At 47.5% G+C, this 24,512-nt stretch overlaps 1 protein-coding gene across 4 annotated transcripts in view; it reads left to right on the top strand.

The window, feature by feature from the left end:
* The first annotated feature begins 11,878 nt into the window (after window positions 1-11,878).
* NRXN3 (neurexin 3) overlaps window positions 11,879-24,512 on the top strand; it is a 1,488,306-nt gene continuing 1,475,672 nt past the window's right edge. For all 4 annotated transcript variants that reach the window (XM_045562522.1, XM_045562514.1, XM_045562538.1 and 1 more), the window contains exon 1: window positions 11,879-12,587. In XM_045562522.1, coding sequence (XP_045418478.1) covers window positions 11,879-12,587 — 709 coding nt within the window. The remainder of the gene's footprint in view (window positions 12,588-24,512) is intronic.

Raw genomic sequence — 24,512 nt, 5'->3', positions numbered from 1 at the left:
TCTCCTCCTCCTCCTTCTTCTTCCTCTTCTTCTTCTTCTTGCTCTCCTTCCTCTTCTCCTCTTTCTCCTCCTCTTCTTCTTTCTTTCTTTCTTCTTTTCTTTTCTTTTTCTTTTTTTTTAAATAAGTGGCTTCAGAAAGGAAAGCCTTGTTCTAATTGAAAGAACTGTGATCAAAGGGTCCTGATACTACAATTGTGTGATCTTGCACACTTGCTTGATCATCCCTGGGGTCCTTCCTTCTTCATCTACAGAATGTGGCATTTGGGCTGGGTGATCATCACTGTCCCCTCCAGCTCTGATAGTCTTCATCTTTAAGGAGGGGCGACTGTGCCCTGTCACACTGTCATTGGTCTGCTAATGGTCTGCCAGTGGTCTGACCTGGAAGTCTCTCCCTGTGAACTTCCACTTGCTTCCTCACCTTAGTCCAGTCAGCAAACAGGTATCTAAGATTGACACTGTGCCGGGCACCATACCCACCATCCTCCCAAGCTCTGCAAGTTGCTAATATTTGCTCTGCTCTGGGAGGGTCCCAAGAGTGTCCCTAGCTGTGTCTTTTCATTGCTACCTTCTTTCCTTTCTTTCTGCCTCCTGTGTTTCTGCCTCTCCACAGGACCAAGGGTGAGGGTTGGGAACAATGTATACCTGGTAGGGGTTGGCAGTTGAGGGAAGGATGGGTCAGTGGGCATCTGGGGGTATTGCAACAGATGGTGTCATTGGGTCACTGTGCCCTATCCAGCTCTCTTTGGCCACTGACAGGGATGCTAGGTTCATCTGACCAAAGCGCTTTTCTAACTTAGATCTTTTTCCTCTGGTCACCTCTGTCTCTCAGACAGTGACTTCCTGAGCAAAGGGCAGAGCTGAGGTCTGGTTGTTTGATGGAAGGACCTGCATCTCCTGTTCTCAGTTCCAAGGCAATGGATAGGATGGGGACACATGGAGGAGCACTTCTATAACTCCCCACAGTTATAGAAAGAGAGAAGGCTGGAGGGGGCTAACTGGTACCCTGAAGCTGTTTTAGGCAGATGAGATGCTGAGTGAGGACCGGCAGGAGATGAGCCATGAAAAGGTTTGAGGAAGGGCATTCGAGGCAGCAGGAATAGCAATTTTGAAACCTCTGAGGTTGGACTGCCCTTAGTGATACTGAAAACACCAAGGAGGTGGAAAATGTCTGGGGCACAAGGAACAGAAGTTGTAGATGACATTGGAGAGGCAGCCAAGGGCCAGGCCATGCAGGGTCTCATATAGACCATGGGGAGGACTTTGGGTTTCATTCTGAGGATGTCAAAAATCACTGGAGGCTTTTGAATAAAGGAGTGCTGACTTCAATTTTAAAAGGTCACTCTGACTGTAGTGTGGAAAATATTCCATATGGAGCAAAGGTGGGAAGCAGGGAGACCTGTTGGCAGGGCAGCACGTCATCCAGGAGAGAAAGAAACATTGATGTAGTCGGCTTGATCAAAGCATAGCTGAAGCCGTCCCCTGTGAGGTCTTGGGTTTCAGGGCCAAGGAATGTCCTGTCAAAGGGTCAGGAAACCCTGGGGACCCTGATGATGGAGAAGGAGAGATGGCAGATTGGGTGCGGGCATGGCATAAACTCTGCAGCCAGACCTCGTTCTGCCATTCATTCACTCATTCGTTCTTTGAAAGTATAATTTCCATTTTCTCTTTTTCCCAGAGGATAGATTTTCTTCAGTCCTTCAGGACTCAGCTCCTTCCATGGGCTTTGGCGGAGGTCAGGGTTAGGGGTAGCACCTTGGGTTTAAATTGGGGTGAAGGTGTTTGGTCCTTCCAGGCTTCCCAAGAACCATTCCTGCCTACCTTGCTGTGAATGGCGCCACTTACGTAGTAATGTGGTCTCACACATAGCTCAGGAAGCGCAGAGGCATTGAAGACACTTGTTTCAGAAATGTCCCTGATGGCTGTGGCCTCTGCTATGTTTTGAATGATGAGATTCTTAATGGCCTTGTCCTTGAGGGCAAAATTTGTTCAATGAGTAGGAGAGACATGGCCATGGCCCTTTTTGGCATGACAGTTATTTCTTCTTTTCATTGTCATCTTGGAAGCGAGGACATGAGATCTGCCCTTTATGAGCAGTGCGACTTGGGGAAAATTATTTAATCTTTCAGAGGCCTCAGTTTACTCATCTCCAAAATGGGGATGATAATAGTTCCTACTTCACAGAGTTTTTGTAGGGATTGAATGACTTCACGTGTAGCATACTTGGCATAGTCCCCCGTGCAGAGCCAGTGTGATGTGAGTATTTGCTGTTGCTGTTGTTGAAGGCTGTGAGTACTGGGAGAACTGTGTAGCAGTCTTTCCAGTGGCTTTTCACAATCACAGGTGGACCAAATTGCCATTGGCCTTGGTCCCGAGCACACTGATCCACACGGCCCCCTTCTCAGAGGCTGCCCATCACCTGCTCCTGCCCCCAGGCTCAGTGCTCACCCCCAGTGTCACCCTTCCTGGAGATAGCACTGGTGGGGCACGGTCTTGCCCCTGCTTCCTGCCCTCCACCATCGCATTACCCTGCAGGAAGCGTGGTCTGCACCTCACACCTCCAGGGTGCACCGTGTGGATCAGGCTGTGCGGGGCCCGTGTTCACCCGTGGTGAAGCTGGGGGCTGTCTGGTCTGGGTCTGCACAGCTTGAGTCTGTCCGGAGCCTCTACCAGTCCATTCTGCTCTCCCCCTGCCAGCTCTGGTACCTCTTGCTTCGTTAATGGAGAATTTGTCAAGTAATGGGAATAATTAGCACAGTGGGGGCTTTACTGTGTCCTGGAAAGAGAACAGAGAGAGTCCTCCCAGCAGCCCCAGACATGATTGCTGGGCAGCCTTATTTTCTCTTGTCTGTGTCTCTCTCCTCTTCTCTTGCATGTGTTTGATTTTTTCCCTCTTTGTGTAGGGAGAGTTGGCTAGGAGAAAAGACTCGTAAATTGCACCCTTGCTGGGCTGGTGCTGCGGAAGCTGGATAAGATTGTCTTCTAGGGCTGAATAATTTCCCTCTCCCCCTACCCCCTTTGTGGGGGAAGATGGCTAAGCACCCAGTTCATTTCCCCCTCCCTTCCCTCCCGATTGCCTCTCTCTCCCCAGCCCTCCCCTCTCCCCTTCCCCATCTCCTCATGTAAAGAACTCACTGGCTTTCAATTGAATCTTTTTTAATGCTCCCAAGAGGCGAGGATCTTGAAGGGTGATTATCTTCATTATAAATTATTAACTCTCCCAGCAGCCAGATGGCTTTCCAACCCATGGCTGGGAACTCCAGGCTGGGGAGGCCCGCTGGCTGGGAGCAGGGTGGATGAGAGAAGGGAGGAGGCTGAATGGTGAATGGCCAGGTCTTCTTGGGTTCCTAGCAGCCCGGGGGATGCTGGAGAGCAGCACCTTGTGAGGCCTGTGTTCTGTGGTCTGTGGGAAGAGTTTGTTGTCGTTGGTTTTCGCCCACTAGATAAGTCAGGGTTCCCTGGGGATGGGGTGGAGGTGGTAGGTGGAGAAGAGACTAATGCCATGAGTTGCATTTGGTGTGAACCTTGAAGGTTGTCAAGGCATGGCATGAAGACATGATTGTTCCTTTACTTTGTATAGTCATTGATGTCCATGTCCTGGAAGTTGTGTTCATTGTTCTCTGCAATTTACAGGAGAAGAACACAAAATTGGATAGGTCACAGAGCTTTCCATATGGTTGCTTGGTTGATAGTGGCAAGTCAGCCTGGTTATGACTCCCAGTCTAGTGGTTTTTCCCCCCACTTCTCTCCCCTAGTTGCTATGGGAGGGCCTTCAAGTTTCCATGCAAGTTCCTTTCTTCTGAGAAACCTTCCCTGTCCACACCAGCCCAGCATCATCTCTCATTCCTCTGAACTCTACTGCATTCCATGCATAGACCTATTTAGCATTGGGCGTACAAGCCCCAAAGGTGTCCTACCTCTTCTGGGTCATCCCCAGTGACTGGGAGCCCACTTCATCTGGAGGTAGTCTGCTTCTAAGGTAGAGACAGAAATAGTCTTTGCAGAATTTCCATTCACTAGAAAACATTCTATCCTGAAGGGCAGTAGAAAACCTGTGGGATCTTTCTTCCAATTTAAGAATGCTTCAGACTCCTGAAGGTACTGCTCATGCCACTGCAATGTTGCCTCTGCCAGCCCAAACACCCTGGTGCCTCTGAAGGGTCTCATATACAAAGACTTGGGTGGGACTCTTCACATTGTCTGTAACATTGGAATGAAACTGAAAAGAAGCCCATCTATCCAGCTTACTCTCCCTAAGCAGGCCAGATGAGACACCAACATTAGCTACACCGCTAGGCTGAAATAAAGAGCATCGAGGACAACAGTGAGTAGCAGAAACTAACATTTATTTGGTACTTACCTGTGTAAGCACTGTTCTAACGGCTTTGACTTGTTCTATGTGCCCAACTATGGTAACTCATGTTATCATCTCCATTCTACAGATGGGCAGCTGAGGCACAGAGAGGGTAAGTGACTTGCCCAAGGTCACACAGGCAGCAAATGGTAGGTTTCAGATTTGAACCTAGGAAGTCTGGCTCCACAGTCCATGCTTTTAGCCACTGCACTATCCTGTCTCTGTGGGAGAAGCATATCCTAGCACCAGTGTTATACTTTGAACCCTAGAGACTGACCACTGCCGTATCAAGCCCACACTCACCTGAGTCTGCCTCTTACCCTGGTCCATCTCCTTATATTATTTAGGCTACGTCTTTCCTCTCTACTAGCATGTGTCTTGCAGGGTTTGAGCTACTTTTTATTTATCTTTATGTGTGGATCATGAGTGCTCCATAGTTAAAAAAAAATTAATGAATATATTTCCTTTCCATTCTCTATCCTCTCTCAAAGAGTATGGCTCAGAATAAAAATTCAGTGACCAGCACCAGGCTGACACAGATGATTATCCATTTTTTCTTATATATTATATTTCAATTAATACAGTTTAAAATCGCATTTGGTTATCTGGCAGACACACACACACATGCCATTGTATTTATTTAATTTCTCAGTTCTTGTTTAGTATATAGTTACACATTTTACCTTCTGTCCTTGTGGGTTGTTTATATTGGAGGATCAAGTTGAATAACTTTCAGTTTATCTCCATGTACTTTTGTCTTATTAGATACAGGCTGTAGTTTAAGACTACCATGATCTCTTGGGATCCCAACAGTGTCATCCAGCACACTTACTAACTCTCATCCCACTGTCGGTTCATCCACAAATGTGACTAGTGGGCTCTCCCCATCTTCATCTGGGCTCTCCATGAAAATGAGGAATGAGGTAGGGCCTGGCTTCCCCCTAGGACCTCCCTCCCTATGGGTTCACACCTTCTTTGAATGCTGTTTTTTAGCCTGTGACAAGTCTTCATGGTTCTATCCGTCTCGTGGTCCTCAGTCATGAGAAAATCAGCTGAAGTCCATATATAACTCCTGTGTATCTCTGCTATAATAGATTAGTATTCTTGACAGAAAAGGAATTTAGGTTAGCCTGACATGACCACTTCTTAGTTCTTATGGAAAACTTAGTTTTTAGCAAAATAGAAATGTTATAGATCAAGGTTAAAAAAAAGTCTCTTCCTTTCTCTCCCCATCTCCGTTCCCCTAACTTCAGATGCTCTTGTCTATATGTCACTTGACAGACCGGAATCGAGTTCCTGAAGGGCGAGGGATGGTGAACCGTGGGTGGAGTGCACTCGATGGCAGACTAGAGGCAGATCAGCAGATTTTAGGGGAAGAAGAGAGGATGCAAGGAGGGTGGTGTTCTTAGACACGACAAAATTATGGAAGAGAGAACTGGGGTATGGAGTGGGCGAGATGAGAGAAGGATGGTGAGCTCTCTATTGCAAAACCTCGTGGATGTATGTCCCTATTTTTCTAGAAGAGAGGTTGGTTTTGACTTGGGGAACTGTGAGTAGGGAATTCCAGCCTGCAAACAGAAGCCAGTAATAATTTTCTTTAAAACTCTTCTTCAGATGACATAACAAAAATAATAGATTAGCATGTATAAGTGTCAGGAAGTATATTAAGTTGCTTTATTGAAATATAAAATACATAAAGAAAAGTACATGCATTGTAAGTGTGCAGCTCAGTCAGTGCATTTTCCTAAGCTGAGCACACTGTGCAACGTCACCCAGATCAAAACACAGAAGTCCTTTATCCCTTTGCATCTTCTAGTCACTGACCACTATTCTGACATTTAACAGCATAATTTCACTGCTTTTATGCTTTATGTAAATGAAATATACAGGAAGTGTTCTTCTGTGTCTTATTTTGCTCAATGTTATGATGATGACAGTCCCCCGTGCTTCTGCCTGAAGACCAGTCATTCTCAATGCTGTATAGTATTTTGCAAGAATAGACTACAATTTACTTTCCCATTCTACTGCAGATGGAGATTGGGTGGTTTTCTAGGTTTTGGCTCTTATGAATAGTGTTGCTATGAACATTCTCATGCGTGTCTTCAGTTGCACATATGAAAGCATTTCTGTTGGTATATACCTAGGAGGAGAATTGTCATGGGGCAAGAATGTTCAGCTTTAGTAGACACTGCCAACACAATTTTCCAAAAGCATTAATAGTTGTACCTCTGTAGATTTTAAAATTTAATGAAGTTCAGAACTACTCTATGAGATTTGTATTATCAATCCCATTTTTTTTTTTTGGATGAACAAAGGCTCAACAGAGTTGCCCAAGGTTAAATAGCTGTAGCAATGAGAGTCTGGGTTTAAATCCAGCTCTGCCTGACTCCAAAGCCCATGTTCTTCATCACTACCCTGAAGTACTTTCATACCTTCGAGAGAATTCATGCCTTTTCCTCCCTCACTGCCTGCAGTAGAGCTTTTGCTGTTGTATTAAGCTAGAGAGCACTGAGTGTGTGAGGCTGCCCTAATGGTGTGGTGTCAGGAGGGAAGTAATTTAGTCAAGGCAGCAAATTTCTGAGGCTGTTGTATAAGAGTAAGCCTCCATCCATCTCCAAAGTACACAGGGTGAGAAGATGCATGCCCATATCCTATGCCTTTGCCCAAGGCTGAGGGCAAAGGGGAGCGCAGAGCATTGATGGTGAAGGAAAGATGTGGGCCTCAGGTTACAGAGAGTTCTTCCAGGTATAGGAGGCTATATGAGATGGAAGCTTCTATTGGTTTATTAATGACAAGGTTTTTGCTGGTCCAATATTAGGAGTGCATAAGTCTGGTTTCTGGTCACAACCCAACTCAATCTTACTTAAAAAAAAAAGTTTTGGTTCATGTAATGAAAGTTCCAGGATTCCCTGGACTTCAGGCCTAGCTAGATCAAGGTGTTAAAATGACATCACTAGAAGTCTGTCTGCATCCATCTCTTGGCTCTGATTTCTTCTTTGTTGTCTTCATTCTTAGACAAGATCATTTCCAATGGTGGAGATGGATCATATTCCACCAGTAACAATGGTGTCTGTCACCAAGTTTGCACTTCACTCTAGTAGATTGATGACATGGTGAGAAGAAAGAGAGAGGGTCCTTCACCCCATAATTCCAATAAAATTCCCAGCATTAACTCTAATTTGACTCAGTTTGGGTGACAGGCCTATCCCTAAACTAATCGTTTTGGCCAGGAGATTGGAATTTCCTAATTGGCTAAACTGGGTCATGTGATCTGGGATTGGGACGAACCTCATCTGAATGACTCAGACTGAGATTGGCGGTGAAAATCATTTACCTGCAAAGTAGGGCGAGGGGTGCAGTGAAGGAGGGGCAAAGCCAGCAGAGAGCCATTGCATTAGACAGATGTGCCAGGCCTGGCGAGGGCAGGCAGTGAGAAGGTTCTAGAGGGAAAACTGGCAAGTCCAGCCTGGGGACTGTGGCTTCATCATGACTTCCAACTGGGTTCTAGACACGGTCCACCTTCCTCTTGGGTCTGTCTTAAGCTCAGCTAAAATCCCATGGCAGTTGGAAAAGGGAGCAAAGGAATGGAAAGGAGGGGTGGGCAGGACAAACGGCAGTCAGACCTTCTGGGCCCCCTTTGTGGCAAAGAGCCCACCTGGCAGAGTTGTGTGACCCCCCACGGCCCCCATGGCCACCATGCAGCCGGCTTATGAGACATTTGCAGAGATGTTAACCCCACATACAAAGTGTGCCATTTGATAATTATGTAAATTAGCTGGCCATTAGATAATGTCACCCACTTTCCCTTTCTTGCTTGGTTCCCACACACCAGACAAGCGCTCTGAGCTTCTGCACCACCCCGGGCTCCAGGCAAACCACCTGTGAGCACAGCAGCCTTGCTCTCCTGGGGCTCAAGAGAGGGTGGTGGTTTGCCAGCGGGTAAGGAGGGCTCCCTGGCCCCCACTTTCCCATTTCTTGAGCCCGGCATGGCCCCCCGAGGGGGCTAAAAAAGCGGAAGGAAAATGCCAGCAGCAGTTGCCTGGAGATCTGTGATATTTGATGTAAGGTCAGTTTTAGCTTTGGGTCATTTTGGTAATTTCCCAGAGGCCACGGGAATGTCCAAACCAAGAAAGAAACAGAAGGGCTCTAGGAGAGAGTGTGGATAGACCATAGGGTGTCAAGTGTAGATGACCCCGATTCTGAATGACCCCTCCTGCGATCAGATTCTGCCTGTGCCTGTGGGACAGAAAGCTTGGTTTTTCCCCATCGGCCTTTTTGATCCCCTGCGATGCAGGGCAGGGATGTTGGTATCTGCAGTGCTGGTCTGGGCTGGAGGGGAAGGGTGAGGGCCAGGCGGGAGCTGGGTGGGCACCGTGCTCCTCTCTCAGCCGGGAATGTTCGGGGCAGCACAGCTTTTAGTTCAGGGGTTTTCCCAGGCCACTAAGTGTGTGCTGCTTCGCCACGTGGGGTCGTCTGAGGTTGGCATCCAGAGAAGCGTGGGGGCTCAGGATTGCTGTCGCTGTGTCAAGTGGGGTCGTATGGAGGCCACTGCCTGGCACAGAATCAAATGATCCACGGGAAAGCTCTTCAGCTTCTGCTCTTACTGTTCATTCTGTCTCAAGTGTTTCCCACCCTCCCGCTCCATGGCACAGCCCTGCGGCAGACCCTGCGCTGAGGCGGTCGCCGCCTCCAGGGAGCCCCCCACCAAGCAGTCGGGTTGCAGAGCCTGGGCTCTCACTTGCTGTGCTTTACTCTCTCTGGCACACATGTCCTCACTGGTTTGCGAGGCCCATGAGGATGAGATGGTCTGATTCTGTTTTGATCCAATAGTGCCGGGAATGAATTGCAGCTCAACGAACAGTTGAACTGAAGGGTTTCCTCTGTCCCCTGAGATGCTGCCTTTTGGCTTGGTTGGTGTGCCGAGTGTCCTGCAACGATCACACCCTTAGAAACTGTGTCACATCTCATGACCTAGCCTCCTGTTTTCTGCCTCTGGCTTCATGTCTTCCACTCATTCCACTCCAATAGCACCTGCCTCCCGCTGTTCTTCAAATATTCCAGCCTGCTCCAGCCTCAACACTTCTGCATTGACTATTACTCCTAGAACATTCTTGACCTAGATATTTACATGGCTAATTCCCTCACCCTCTTTCAAGTCTTTTCTTAAATATCACCTTCTCAAAGACACTGATTTGTGGTGGTTGCCTTTTGTTGGGGTGTGATACTCCTAGCCTAGTTGATTTCATGCTACCAAAGTGGTACCGACCAGCTCAAAGTTTCAGGAATTTGAGCAGTTGGCCCTCACGAGCCTGTATGAATTGGCACCGGGACACTCCTGAGTCCATGTTCCAGCTGAGCAGCCCTTGAACCACTCGGGGGGTTCATGCCACACTTTAGGGAACACTGTGTGGATAAAAGCTTTTACAGGACAAAGGCTTTCCTTATGATGGATTTAATCAGCCTCTTGTTGATCGGATTTGTTTGTTCACTGGGAATAGGTGTTTGTTCCTGGTTAAAGAACGGCATCTTCCTCTTCAAAGCAAGGGTAATAACTAGCTTTGCCGATGTGGTCATCCTAACAAATAGTGGATAGTGATGTTCTGATGGAGACCGTGGTGAATTATCAAATATGCCAAATAAGCAGCAACTTGCACAGCTCTTAGAAATTACACTCACTGCTCACTTTGAACAGAGAACCCAGGTTGGTGGGTCAGAGTCTGCCCTCAGCAACCGGGCTGGACACTGTTGCACTTCTGACCATTTCTAACCATTAAAAAATACATGTAATATACCGTAGTCTTTGGCATTTCTTAACTACTCAGTTGCCGTACATTCTGCAGTTTTCATATTTTTTTGTTAGTATTTGTTTTTTTTATATATTGCCCTATCTCCACAGACATACATACACTGACACAGACGCAGGCCCACACTAACAGCGCCTCTTTCCGTTCCTTACTGTTCCAGAAATCAGAAAAGAAGAAACCTAGTATTTATGGGCCACCTGCAATGCATACAGCCTCATACTAGGATCTTCCCACACCCGATCTCATTTAATCCTCTCCTTAATCTTGGAAAGAGGCCATTATTTTCTCTGCTTTACAAATGAGGAAATAGAAGCTCAAATTAGGTGAAGAAATTTTTTCAAAGTTCTCCATACAGGAATTAGAAATTTTCTCAAAATTCCCCATACAGGAACTAGGGTTCAAACTCAGCCTTTTCTTTTTAAAAAAATAAAAACCTCAAAGCACGTATTTTTTCTATAAGAACTTTCCCCCAGTATTAGCAAGAGAGTGGGTTGTTTTGTTTATTACTCACCTTCTAATTTATTTGCATTGATTTTTATAAATTTCTTTCAGAAATTTAAGGGTAGGAAGCTGTCTTAGGCCTTCTACAATGGGTTGTCAAATTGCAAAAGAAAAATCTAAAAAAAAATTAATGTCATTTTCATGTCTTTTATTAGGTAAATAAGTAAATATTGTGTGTGGGTATTTGAGTGTATAAAATGTTAGTACTTGTCTTAAAAATACATTTTGGCTGTGTAACCAGGTGATATAAATGTTATAAAAATGTGCTGATTTTACACTATTTTTGCATATGGAAAAACGGGATGCGTCATTAGGAGTGGGGCTCAAGGTCCTGCAATGGCTCTGGAAGAACCCGGGCCCTCCCTTCTGTCTGAAGCAGTAAGCACTGTAGGAATCACTAGAATAGCTTGGCTTGAAGTCAGCACTCCATCAATACTTGTGAAATAGGATGCAATATTTTCCTGATCTATGGCCCTAATCTTCCTGTCCTCTCCTTCCTCCCTCCCCTTCTTCCCACAGGTCTGTTCTCCGGAGTCCTAAGAGGCGAGTTATGGGCGGCACTGCCTCTGGCCACACCATGAGTCCTGAGTCTGCTTCCGCTCTGCCCTGGGCCCTGCTGTGTATGAGCACTGGGCGTCTGGCTGGCCCCCTCCCCACGGCCCGCTGCTGCTAGGAGGTAGAACTTCAGGACTGGTCCTTGGCCTGTTTCTACCTTTCACCTGCTCACCTCACCGCTCACGCCTCCTCCTGTGCAGCGCCCCCAATCCCAGCCCCCTCCCTGGCCTCCCTGGCTGGGGGTGCTCAGGGGTCCCTCAGGAGGACTGCAACGCTGAAGGCTTCCTCCCACCCTCGCGCACCTTCTCCTCCTCGAATCAAGGCCTCCGGATCCACATGGATAGCTGAGATCTTTTCTTGGAGAAAGACACTTTTCTCTCTGCTCTAGCCCCTCACTTTCGTATCTGATTTTCCCCCTCTTCTGCTGGCCTTGTCTTTTCCCTCTGCCTCTTAATTGAATTTCTTGCTTGTGTGCCCAGTTGGGGCCTTTTCACTTTTCTCCTTTCCCCACCCTCGGTATTTGTGTGTGTGCCTCCTCCCTCGTGTGTGCTCTCTGTCCCCTGTCTCTGTCTTGTCTTGCTCTCGCCCTCCCACTGCCAAGGGAGATCCTCCCCGAGGGCTGTTCCCTGGCCTGTCTGCTCCTCCGGGCTCCGTCCCAGTAGCCATGATGAGCTTCACTCTCCCCTCGGTTTTCTTCACCCTGAAGGTGAGCATTGTGCTGGGGTCCCTGCTGGGCCTCTGCCTGGGCCTTGAGTTCATGGGCCTCCCCAACCAGTGGGCCCGCTACCTCCGCTGGGATGCCAGCACGCGCAGCGACCTGAGCTTCCAGTTCAAGACCAACGTGTCCACCGGGCTGCTCCTCTACCTGGACGATGGCGGCGTCTGCGACTTCCTCTGCCTCTCCCTGGTGGACGGCCGCGTTCAGCTCCGCTTCAGCATGGACTGCGCTGAGACGGCGGTGCTGTCCAACAAACAGGTGAACGACAGCAGCTGGCACTTCCTCATGGTGAGCCGTGACCGCCTGCGCACGGTGCTGATGCTTGATGGCGAGGGCCAGTCTGGGGAGCTGCAGGCCCAGAGGCCCCACATGGATGTGGTCAGTGACTTGTTCCTCGGTGGAGTCCCCGCTGACATACGACCTTCTGCCCTGACCCTTGATGGAGTACAGGCCATGCCCGGCTTCACGGGATTAATCCTGGATCTCAAGTATGGCAACTCGGAGCCTCGGCTTCTGGGGAGCCAGGGCATCCAGTTGGATGCTGAGGGATCCTGTGGTGAGCGTCCCTGTGAAAATGGTGGGATCTGCTTTCTCCTGGATGGCCACCCCACCTGTGACTGTTCTACCACTGGCTATGGTGGCAAGCTCTGCTCGGAAGGTAAGGCCCTCTCCCCATCCCTCTCTTGCTAGAGACCCGCCTACTGGATGGGCTGAGGGCCAAGATTCCTGATAGGAACCAGCTCTATAGTGAGAGCACCTTTAGCCACCTGCTAGATAATCGGGCCCCTTTCCCTGAGGAGGTGGTGGAAATCCTTTGCTTGCTCTCAGCGGAAAGTCTGTGGGATCTCAGCAGGAAAAGAATTCTGGCTTCTCAACCATGGGCTCTGTACTCAACTCAAAGGGTCATATGGAGACAACTGATGAGTCTGTGCCCCAGCATGGTCCCTTCCATGGCAGCACAGTTTAGCAGGGTCAGCAGAGGGCAGATGGAAATTGACAAAGTGGTTATGTCTGTCTCTCTTGACCCCTTGAGACATAGACCCTTAGGGATGGATCGGGAAACTTCCTCCTTATAATCCCCAGCACAAGGAATGCCTGTGCAAAGAAGAATAAGGGGAGGGGGATTGCAGGGCACACACTCTGCCCTGCTGTAAACCCAGTCCTTTCACTGTGCCCCTCCCCTCTCTATGCTCTGGGAGGCTTCTGGAGGGTGGAGGAGGCTTCTGGGCAAGGATCTTCTTGCCTCTTTGTTCTAGCAATGAGGACTTTTCATGAGGCTCCTCTTTAGATGTGGTTCCCTCTCCTGTCCTCTTCATGTACTGAAAACATTGAGAAGAGGCACTCAGATTGCCTGGAGCCTTGTTCAGCCAAGCCTCCCAGGCAGCTGACAGTGCTCAGTAGAGACTGGAGAACCTCCCAAGTTCAACAACGACTTCCCAGAGAGAGGGAAGGAGGGACTTGTGCACAAAGGCTTAGGCTGCTCTTCCTTGTTCACCAAATTCTGACTGCTTGAGATCAGATCTGAGAGAAGTGGCCCAGGCTGTAATCTGACAAATACTTAGAGTCCAGGACTCCTGGACTCAGTAAAGGCTCAGATTTGAGTAGGAGGAACTGTCGAAGTGAGGAAGTGTGAGAATTGACCATACGGGCACACACATGTTGGGAGGTTAGGATGACACGAGGCAAGGAAGTTAGGTTTCTTCCTGTCCTTTTTGGGTAAAGCCCTAGATTCTTCTAGAGAGGTTTGGTGTTACTGCCGCACACTGGTCTCTTCATGGAGGTGGTGGTGTAGTATAGGGGGGAACAGTGGTTCTCAACCTTGATTGCACAGTAGGATTACCTGGGGCGATTTAAAAACTTCCAGGCCACACCCCAGGCTAGTTAAATCAGAATCTCTCGGGATGGGGTCCAAGCATCTGCATGTTTTCAAAGCTCCCCACATCATTCCAGTGTGTGATCAAGGTCAAGAGCATCTGATACAGGGTCAAGGGCGATCAGATGGGTGGGGCCAGGTGAGAGTCTTGCCACTGACTCCCAGGATCTCTTCATTCAGGTAAGGCCCCACTGCAGGTGTTCCTTAAACATTTTTCAGGACAGCCCAATCCCTAAATCAGGTTGTGGTTGATGTGAACTTTAGCTACCAATAGCTATTTAAAAAAATTTGTTTTTAAATCAAAACAAAATTTATTTCCCAGGTGGGACCTGCTGGAGACTAAGCCACGCTGGAGGTCTTGCTGGAGGCCTGGCTGTGGGTCGTGTTTATGCTATTGTGGGGACGCTGCCTGGGCCTCCACGTCTTCCCTCTGCTGGATCGGGCACCGCATCCCCCTTCCTTCCTGGGGGTGGGCTGTCAGAGAGGGAGATGCCAGACATCTATGCTGTCCTTTCATGGCTTCTGTTTTCCCCCACTGAACCCATTGGAAAAAGCGGTGGGGAAGTGGGGCAGAGGCAACCCCAGTTTAGAAGAACACTTCGGGAATGTGGTTACTGAAGTGCTTCTCACAAGCAGCTGCCTTCTGGAGCTGACTGCTGTTCCAAAGCTTCTTGGCTTTGGAGAAAGTTCTGCCTGAAGACGCTGACATGATCACTTGTTTTCTCATTCGCCCAAAGGATCTGTTCTGTTCTCAGAACTTGCACTGAAAGCTGGCATTCTTCCTTTCTAGGGACCAGGGTGCTTGCAAGTGTGTTGTTAACTCGCTGATTATCCCTGATTGCATTTTTTGTGTTTAAAAAGAACTCATTTCCTCGGGGCAGGTTTGGATCAGCACTTTGCTGCAGGAAAAAAATCTCTGTACTGTATATGTATACAATTTGTCTTTTCTCTTCTCTCCCTCTCCTCTCTCTCTTTTGTGGGTGTGTGTGTGTCCCCGTCTCCAGTGGAATTTCTTCAGAGCAGATTGTACGCAGTCAAATTTTTAATAGCCAAATGCAATATGTATATTTTAATGTTTTTTTCCTACAAGGTTCAGATCATCTCCTGGCTATGGATCGATACCTCTACCTATAAAAGGCAAACACACAGCATAACTCCTTTATTCTCCTGATACACAAATAGAGTAAACAAACTCTGTCGTAACAGTAACACTTGGCTGGCTTGGAGCAGAGCAAGGCAGAGGTTGAGGTGCGGGTGGATGTTGGGGGAGGTAACAGAATGTACTGTTGATAAATTACCTGTTGATCCTGGTAATTGTCATCATGTCTAGTCAATCACAAAAATGCACTGCAGACTGTTAGAAAATATCCGTTGCCTCCACACGTAGTTAATTTTTAGAGGGTAAATGGGAAAATCTCACCTGTCAATGTTAAGGGGAAAGAAATCACAGCAGCTGCCAAGTGTCAAGCAGATCTGCACAAAAGCTAAATATCTGAAGCAAATCCCTGCCCATTTTCCTAAAGATGATGTGGCGAAGTGGGTAGCAGGAATTTCCCATTTCCCCCTGCTCCCCTTGCATTGCATGTCACACAACTGAAACCAGGGACTTAGCAGTTGGTCCTGTGCACCAAGACCGTGATTGTCCCAAATTGCAGGAGGGGCCCTGCCATTTGATGTGTGAGGGCTTGCACCTGGCAAGGAAGGTTCATTTTCTACTTTATGCTTTAGCCATTCAAAGAGCAGGCAGCGCTGTGAGGACTCCTGCAGCCTCAGATGTCTGTGGCCGGGCTTGTTGGAGGCGCCTGTGGTCCATTAGTTCCTAGCCCTCCCGTGGTGCTGCTGCTTGCTTGGCCTGTCTGGCTCTCCACACCTTGATGGCCCCAAAATGTCTTCATGCTTCACCCCAGGGAGGATGCGTAGATGGGCCCTTCTCTCTTATGTGCTTTGGGATATTCTGACTCCCTGTTGGGTATCTTCCCTAGGAAGGACCCAGAAGACACAGGAGATAGTTGCCGTGGGAGAGTTGGGCCCAGTGTAAGAGGTAATGGACACAGTTATCTTCTTCATTTGGTGAAGAACTAGCAGCTCAGGCTGCAGGCTGAACTTTGCACAGGCTGCTTGGGAAAACTTCATTTCAAGATTCCCAAGCTAATTAATAATCACAGTGAACAGTGTGGCACATCATGGACAGAGAACAGGTCCCAGACTTTTACTTCTAGGTGTTACGTTTGGTGGTCAACCAGTCTTGTTAATGTTGACATTTAATCTTGTCTTTTCAGTAATGGTCTTGGAGGACAGAAGTGCAAATAACTCAAAATGATCTTAAAATGATGCATATCTGGTTTGGAATACAGCCGAGCGATGGCCTAGCATTTTTACCTGGCTTTTCGTTTGACTCAGCCTGTCCTGTTCTGGGCAGGCTTGAAACTCAGTGGCTAATGAAGAGGTATCCTCAGCCCTTCTAGAGAACAGTCCCCTCATGGGTTATTGAGAATTTGTCATTACCTTGCAATGAGTTTAAACTTGATTGTTTATTTTAAAAACGTTCTTGGTTCTGAATGTGCATGCATTGAATTTCTCAACAACCCTACGGTTGTGAAGAATTGACTCACTGCCAAGGTGTATACATTTCAGTACCAGTTTCACCAAAGAGTTCATTCAGCATGAAGTCAGCCTGTGGCAGGTAGGGTGGAGCCAGGGAATGATGGAGAAGGTTTCACAGATTGACCTCTCTTCCCCAACCACCTGTGTCACATGCCATTCGTGTGATCACGTTTTTAGGTTAATTCAGTAAAAAGGCATGAAGTCCTAGTCCCCTGGCAAAGGAAAAGTTGATTCTTTCTCTGCTATCTTTTCCTGCTGACTTGGGCAGGTGCCCAGACCGGAAGCTCCTTGTCTTGAGCTTAGCTGTTAGGTTTTCAAGTGCTGGGATCCCATAGTGGATGTAGTGGTGGGTGTTGGTGGTAGGAACCAGAGCCTTAGTACAGGCGCACTATTGTGTGGTACCCAGGAGTGACCATCCTCTCTCGCTCCTGCTGTCTGAAGCTGAGATCCCACTCAGGTTGGTGGGATTGATGGCTCCACACCACTGTATGGCTGTCGTATGCCTTCCTGAAAGTAAATTTCAATTACTTTTCTTTTTGTTGAGAATTCTGTAGCCTTGCCCCATCTTGCAAAGCCAGAACTAGGATGGAATGGCATATACTAAGAGTGGGCTGCTTACCCCTGCGCATTTACTGTGGTCCAAAGACATCTGATACTGTAGTTAAGGGACCAGTGATTGCCCGAGTTGAGTCCTCCTGTTTGGGGCACTTGTGTAAAAACACATGCATCTGCCCCTCCTCCCACCAGCGCACACACTGCTTACATTGCAACATGGCTTTGTTCCTAATCTGTGTCAACTCTGACTGGCCTTGGGAAGGGGCAGGGACTGCAAGGGAGTGGTGAGTAATCAGAGAGGAAAGGATAATCCTTTTCCAAATCCTCCCTGGTGTGGAGAAGGTAGCCCAGTAGCCAGACCTTAACGTGTACACAAAGGAGGAAATGCTGCTTCTGCGAGTTGATTCCCCACCTACCATTCAGGCTTTACATGGGTCCAGCCCCGACTCTCTAGCAGCCCAGCCAGTCAGCAGGGGCTGTCGCTAAACGGAGGCTGAATAGGGGTCTGATTGCTCCTTTTTCCTCCTCTCCTCGTGATTACCAAGTGAGATTTCCTGGGTATACTGTATGCTAAATGGCAGAGCAGCCGCCTGCCACTCGCTCCAATTATCCCTCTTTTAACTGCTGAGGGAAGAGCAATTTTTTTTTTAAAATCTCCCCCCTCCCATAATATCTCTGCCTCCTTTAAAGAAATAAGACCCTTCTTGCACGTCCCCGCTTCAGTGGGGTGAGAGAGCCTTCTCCCTTTGCAGAAACTGCATACCAGCTGCAGGCTGCAAAGAGGGCAGGCAATGGGTAACGCTGTGGTCCAGATTCAGCAAGCTTGAGGGTCAGGCAGGCATTTTGCCAGGAGCCTTGGAGTGGCAGGTGAACTTGCATTTGCATTTGGTAATGAGATACCACAGGCCAAATGCTGGGGGCTAATTATTTTCCAGACCCCTATCTCCTTTTGCAGGCTGTTCCAGAAAGACGGTTTCCAGTTCCTGGGGCAGCTGCCCATCAGCTGGGTCCTCTCTCTCTTTCATAGGGCAGAAGAGGTGGAGTGTGGGTTGCAAGCTGTGCTTGGGGGATGGGACTAATTTACCCCTCCTCCTCTGGCCCTGCCGTCACTGGCTCGGCAGTGTAGGTCCATAGCAGTGACACCCCAGAGGTGGAACTGGAGTGAGGCAGGCTTTAGGGCAGGGCTCTGAAGGTTGGGTGCCCTTCCTTAGACAAAATAATAATATCATTAGCATTGCTATTATTGAATACCACTCCGGGCCTGACATTCTAGATGCGTTTTTTTATTCATTGGCTCATCTAATTCTCACAAGACTCCTATGAGATTGATATCATTCACCAGCTCCATTTTACAGATGAGGAAACTGAGGTGCAGAGGAATTTGGAACCTGAACACAGTTTAGCATAGTGGTTAAGAAAGAGTATGGCTGCCGGAGGGAAAATGATCCATGTATACATTTGGGTTTGTCCATTTACAAGTTATACGCCTTTGGAGACAGTTTTTGAAGCTTCAGTATTTTGATGAATAATAATGTAATATAATAATAATAATAGCTAACAACGATAGAGCACTTGTTCCATGTCCACCCTGTTTTAACTGCATTAGCTCTTGTAACCTTCACAACCACTCTTGACATACTATGATTATTCTCGTTTTATAGATAAAGAAACTGAGGGGCAAGAGGTTAAATAACTTATGTAAGATCACACAGGTAAGAAGAGGCAAAGCTGGGATTTGTGTGTAGGCAGCCTGGCTTCAGAGCCCACTCTCTTGACCACTGTTCTGTCTTGCCTCTCGGTAAAGTAGGGATAATAAGAAGTCATACAGTATGGAGTTGTTGAGAACATTAAATGAGATAAAGCATGTAACGTTATCTGCACAGTCTCCAGGAGAGAGCAAGTTCTGACTCTGGGCTATTGGCCCGTGTAAGAACACACTGCACATCAGTTTGGTTTCACGGAAGACTTGATGCTTCCCTTTCGGCTACCCCTACCTCCCCCATTTTTCTTTATCCCAGTTTGAAAGGTGGCAGAAATAAAAGAAGAGAATTTCAGAAGTGTATGGAATCCAATTTCATTGCCACTTTCTCCTTCCCAAAAGTGTGATTGCTGACAATGGTTGTGAAGGTTGGATAGTATTCAGAGCTCTCTGCCTGCAAACATGTGTTGTTCTGGCCCTCCTGGCATCCCAGTTAGGCAGGTGGGGCAGCCTTACCACCCCACTGAATAGGTAAGGAGACCCAGACCTTGAACTTGTCGTGGGGAGGGGGTATGAGGGCAATGTTGTATGCTGCCTGCTTTGCAGGTATCTCTGGGACCTGAGAGCCCAGACTCCAAGCACAGCATTTTACCTCTGCTCACGGGCTCCCTTGCTGAGCACAAATGGCCTTGTCTCCATCCCAAAGAGGAGCACTGCCTCCCTGGATGGGATGATAAGCAAAATGTCAAGCTCCTGGCGCAGGAGGTTATCAGCTTGGCCTGTCCCGGGAGCCTTGTTCCTCCCAGCCAGAGAGAGAGAAAGACTAGGAAAGAGAGTGAAATGAATGAACATGAGTACAGTATGCGATTCCCAGCCTCAAGACCCTGGTTTTCAGTGAAGTGACTGGGATCGGACCCAGTTGGAGCACAGCTAAGCCCACACCGGAGCAGAGCATCGCTGGGCAGGACGGCCTCTTCAGACTTACCTTTGGTTTCCCAGGTTCCAGGAAGCGCCTAGCACCTCACTCCTGGTTGGTGGTAAAAGACGGAGTTCCTGGACTCTCCTGTCAGACTTCTTCTATGTCTCCTGCTGCCTTCTGCTTCTCTACACATACAACAAAACCAAACTCCCTTTCTCTGTCTTTCTTCTTTTCCTTTGTGTGTGTGTGGGAGGGGAGATGATTACAGAGGTGGAGTTACTGTGCAACTAAACCTTTCATGTATCCTCAGTTGCATAGTCCTCTTCCAAAGCCCCATACCTAATTTTGCATTTACAATTTGGTTTGTTTTTTCTTAAGGAACTCCCCTCCCCCCCCCCCCCCACCAAATATCATAAGCTTCAGGCACCACCTCTGTGGATCTACCTCTGTGAAGAGACTTGTTGCTGTCCGGTGACAGCAATGTTGCTCCGGGTGTATGTGTGATTTTCCTCCAACCAACGACCCTTCATCACAGACACGGTTTCCACGTCATACCTCACAGGGGAGGAAGAGTCATGGCCAGGGAGTGTCAGAGGGGGGAAGGCATACAGGAATATCATTTGGGAAAGTGTGGTGGGAGAAGGAGACATCTAGGGTATCCTGTGAGTAAAGGGAGGAAATGTTTGGAAATATTTGCTGTAGATTTAGAGGAACAAGCTGGCATTTAAACAGAGGGATAACTCCAGTCATCCTCCTGAGAATTCCCCAGCCGAAGTTGGGATGTTTGGTTTGCTGTGGCTCCTTCGGAGGCTGTGTTGCAGGTGTCAGACTGAGGCTGACAGAGGAGAAGGACAAAGCGTTGGCTCTGCAGCCTGTCTCCCGTGATCTATTTGGGAACTGACATTGCCAGTGGGTTGTCATTATTGCTGTTGTTCTCCGAAAATTGATGTCTTTGGGTGACCTATTTAAAAGCAATGCGGGGCCCCCTTTAAATGTGTCATTGTCTATATCTGCTCTCAAACCTCAACTGCTGTCCACAGTGTTCCTAAATAACGTATTTTCCCAAGTTTTTTTTTTTTTTCTCCCAACCCTGGAACCAGTACCAGTAGCTTTTAAAAGCAAATTGACCTCATATTTGTCCGGTGAAACCATCCAGTTCCACTCCGTGACAAAACTAACTTTGTATCTAGTCCTGGAAATTGTGAATGCTTTTAGCTCTTTTGGGGAAAACCACTGCACTATACAAAGGTATGCAAGGGCCTAAGGAAGCTGGAAATGGAAGACAGGCAGGGACGTGAACTGCAGGCAACGTGAAGCTCCTGGTTCAAGTTTTCTAGCTGTGAAATGCATTTAGGATCCTTTTGGCTTTACTGAGATTCTTATTTAAGTACAGTGTCTTTGTAGCTAAGAAAATTACGCTGGGGAGCTTTTCCCTCAAGTTTCTTGATGAGATGCTACTCATCCTATCCTCTCCTGACATTTTTGCCTTTGATCTGCCAGTTTGGTTCTCCTGAAGTTGTTCTGTTTGCCAGTGTGAAGTCCTTAGAAGACAGTCTCAACAGTGCTATGGTTGTTGGTAACTTGAGTATCCACTCCAGCAGGCAGTCCATTTGAGGCAATCTGTAACCTCTCCTCCAGGTATGATTGGAAATGTGTTGCCTGCAGTCCCTGGAGAATAGAAAAAAATGCAATTGAGAGTGTATATAGCTTATTTACTTAATAAGTTGCTCTTAAATAAAAGTGAGTACCCCGCTTGTGAGGAGGGATAAGCTGGAAAGCAAAGCTGAAATAATTTGTGATCCAAATAGTGGGGAAAGAGCTAGGCTGGGAGGTCACCAGATACAGTTTCTTTCCTCCTCCTTGTTCTCTGGGGCTTCTTTCCTCTCCAGAAGGGGCCCTGTCTCTTGCATGGTTAGCCTTGAAGGGTTAAGGGCATGGGAAGAGGAGGCTTAGAGGGTGCTGAGCCTGTGACCCCTGGGATCCCTGAAAGACTAATCCTCCCACGGCATATTTGCTTGATCTAGGTCAGGAAAAACAAGGCGAGAGTTAAGGCAGAGGTGATGTACAATTGCATGATGTGCTGTGAGCTCCTGCTTAGTTTTAAGGAGACACATTGAAATTTGAGGGGTTGTAGGTGGAATCTGAGGGATGAAGAGCAGGTCCTGTGATGCTCATAGATGATGCTAAGACATTGATATTGCCTTCTAGCCATGGCCTTGCCCTGTGTGATATGCTAGAAATCAAGGTACATGTAGAGAGTCGTGGGAAAATAAGTTTAAAGGGGACTTTGGAAGTCACTGGGTCCAAATACTCATTTCTCATCCTCTTCGGCACTGTTTAAGATGAACTTCCCACCCTGTTCACCCCCCCAAAAAAACCAAACAAACAAAAAAAAACACTAGTCAACTTCAGTGATGGGAGCTCCATGCTTTTGAAGGCAGCCTAATGTACCTCTGATCAATGCTGAGAACCAGGGACGTCTTCCCTACATCATCCCCAGCTACTTTCTCATTGTCCTCATTCTATTTAAAGCCATCTGACCTTTGCAATGGGCTGTGTGCAGGTGGGGGACAGGTGGGTGGGTCCTCATACTTCTGAATGATGCTTTGTGGGAATTAACCCTTGTGTCAAGGTAAAATTCATAAGGGGTTCTCTAATATGGCACTAGCAGTACACACACCACTGAGTTATTTAGAATTAACTGCTTGTGATTAATCTTAAACAATGTGGGAGGGATTGGTGTGGGAAGAGATCTGATGGAAGCAGGTGATTCATGCTCCAGTCATTTTGTTCCTGGGGAGCTTGCATTGTGAGAGATTCATGGTTAGCCCCATCTCCGGCTCTATTGTCTGGGCCTCATTTCATCCCCCAAAGATGTCCCATCTTCCTCCCTACCCAGCTAATTTTTAGCATCTCTGAATTTCCTAGGAGTGCCCTGGAAATCTCAAATTGCTCTGCAGTAAGATGGGAAGTTCTAGAATGCAATTCAGTAGAGGAAAAGGGAATTGGATTGGATTCACTTGACAATTCTATCCTGGTAGCCATGGTCAGAGATGCCAACAGAAACGAAGATTTTGCTAAAAAGCCTAGCAGAATGGTTTAATAAAAAAGGTCATGAGATGAAGCAGTATTGAGTAGCTTCTCCTGGAGACTGGCCTTGGAAGCATATGCCCTTATCTGAAAATGCTTCCTCCTCTGCCAGGTTGCCCTGGGCATCTCATGTTTTTGGCACTGTTGGGCAGAAATCTCCCAGGGAGAGGGCTCAGGCAGGGCTAGAAGAGGTTGCTCCCACATTGGCACAGACTGGAAACCTGCCAAGCAAATTCCCTCCTGCACCCTAAAGGGGATGAGGCTAGCCTTGGCTCTCAGCCACCTCTCCATTGACAGTCATTTTATGATATGGCCACAAAGAAAAGGGAACTCATCTCATAATTTTCTGGTTTAAAATAGTTCACGTTTAAGAGCAAAGCCCATCATACCTGTAATCCTAGCACTCTGGGAGGCCGAGGCGGGTGGACTGTTTGAGCTCAGGAGTTCGAGACCAGCCTGAACAAGAGCGAGACCCTGTCTCTACTGAAAAAATAGAAAGAAATTAGCTGTATAACTGAAAATATATATAGAAAAATTAGCCAGGCATAGTGGCGCATGCCTGTAGTCCCAGCTACTGGGAGGCTGAGGCAGAAGGATTGCTTGAGCCCAGGAGTTTGAGGTTGCTGTGAGCTAGGCTGATGCCACAGCACTCTAGCCCAGGCAACAGAGCGAGACTCTGTCTCAAAAAAGAAAAAAAAAAAAAAATAAGAGCAAAGCCCACAGATATCATTCAGAGTCCATGCATTGAAATGTAACCAGAGTCACACCAGTTTCTCATCTGTGTTCTCATTGTCTAGCCAGGCTTCGTAGACCACATGCATGTGCTGGGACATGGGTGTGGTCATTGGCACATGTACAGAGGATGGTCAGGTTTTAGTTGCTGCGGAAACTTTGCTGTTTGCTCACCTGATATTGCGTTTTCAGTCTTGTTAATGCAGATTGGGGCTATTTTTTCCTTGTGTAGAATATATAACCAGTGGTTACATTTTGATGTACCTCTTGGCTCCCTTTGGCTTTCCAATTCTTAATGCAAGTTGTGATTGCTCAGGTGGGTTTCCTGATTCCTGCTGTAGGCGTGTACATGAGGAGCTCCTCTCTTTGGGAATTCTAAGACATGAAACCAAGGCTGGGGGTGGGGGTGCTCTGTTTCCCACTGTTAATGAATGCACATACAGGCTTGTGTGCTAAATGTCATGTTTCTGACAAAAAGCAGGTGTTCAATAAATGTGTGTTGCCTTCATAAAGCACACTGTGTATTTTGTTTTATATGTGTTCATATGTGTCTGTGTTCACATATGTGTGTTCATGTGCTCACTAACGTGTGGTGGATGGATGCAGGTTCCCAGGAATGTGAATGCAATAATGTCTTGTTGAATAAATTGATCAATGAAGTCAGGTAGAACTCGGACCACACTGGCCACCATTGGAAAAGTCTTCTCTCTTTTAAGGAGGGGAGTGGTGTGTTTTCTGTGGGGTGGTTTTTGTTGAATCTGCATCAAGCACACACACATTCCACTTGGTTTGATCTAGTTGAGGACGAACTAGAAAGACTGTTTGTCTGTTTACAAACCAATGATTTCCTGTAACAATTACAGGCAGCAGCCAGCCTGGGACCATGTTGGTGCTGGTGGAATGGCTGTTTGAGGCAGGCGCGTTGTTGTCACTGATGATGGAGAGGCCCCATTAGCTCTTGTGGATTCCCTGGAGAAGACAAGCTCACTGGGGAAAGGATAATTGTCCTCAGATATCGGAAGCACTGCCATGTAGTGGAGAGAGTGGATACCAGGTGGGAGAGTTGAAGGAATCAGCTACAGAGGAAAACTTCTCTAATGGTTAGAACTGC

Source organism: Lemur catta, chromosome 1 (assembly GCF_020740605.2).
Source record: "Lemur catta isolate mLemCat1 chromosome 1, mLemCat1.pri, whole genome shotgun sequence".
NCBI classification, from domain to species: Eukaryota; Metazoa; Chordata; class Mammalia; order Primates; family Lemuridae; genus Lemur; species Lemur catta.
Note: the sequence above shows the minus strand (reverse complement) of the source record. Positions and strands in the feature narration are given on the sequence as shown.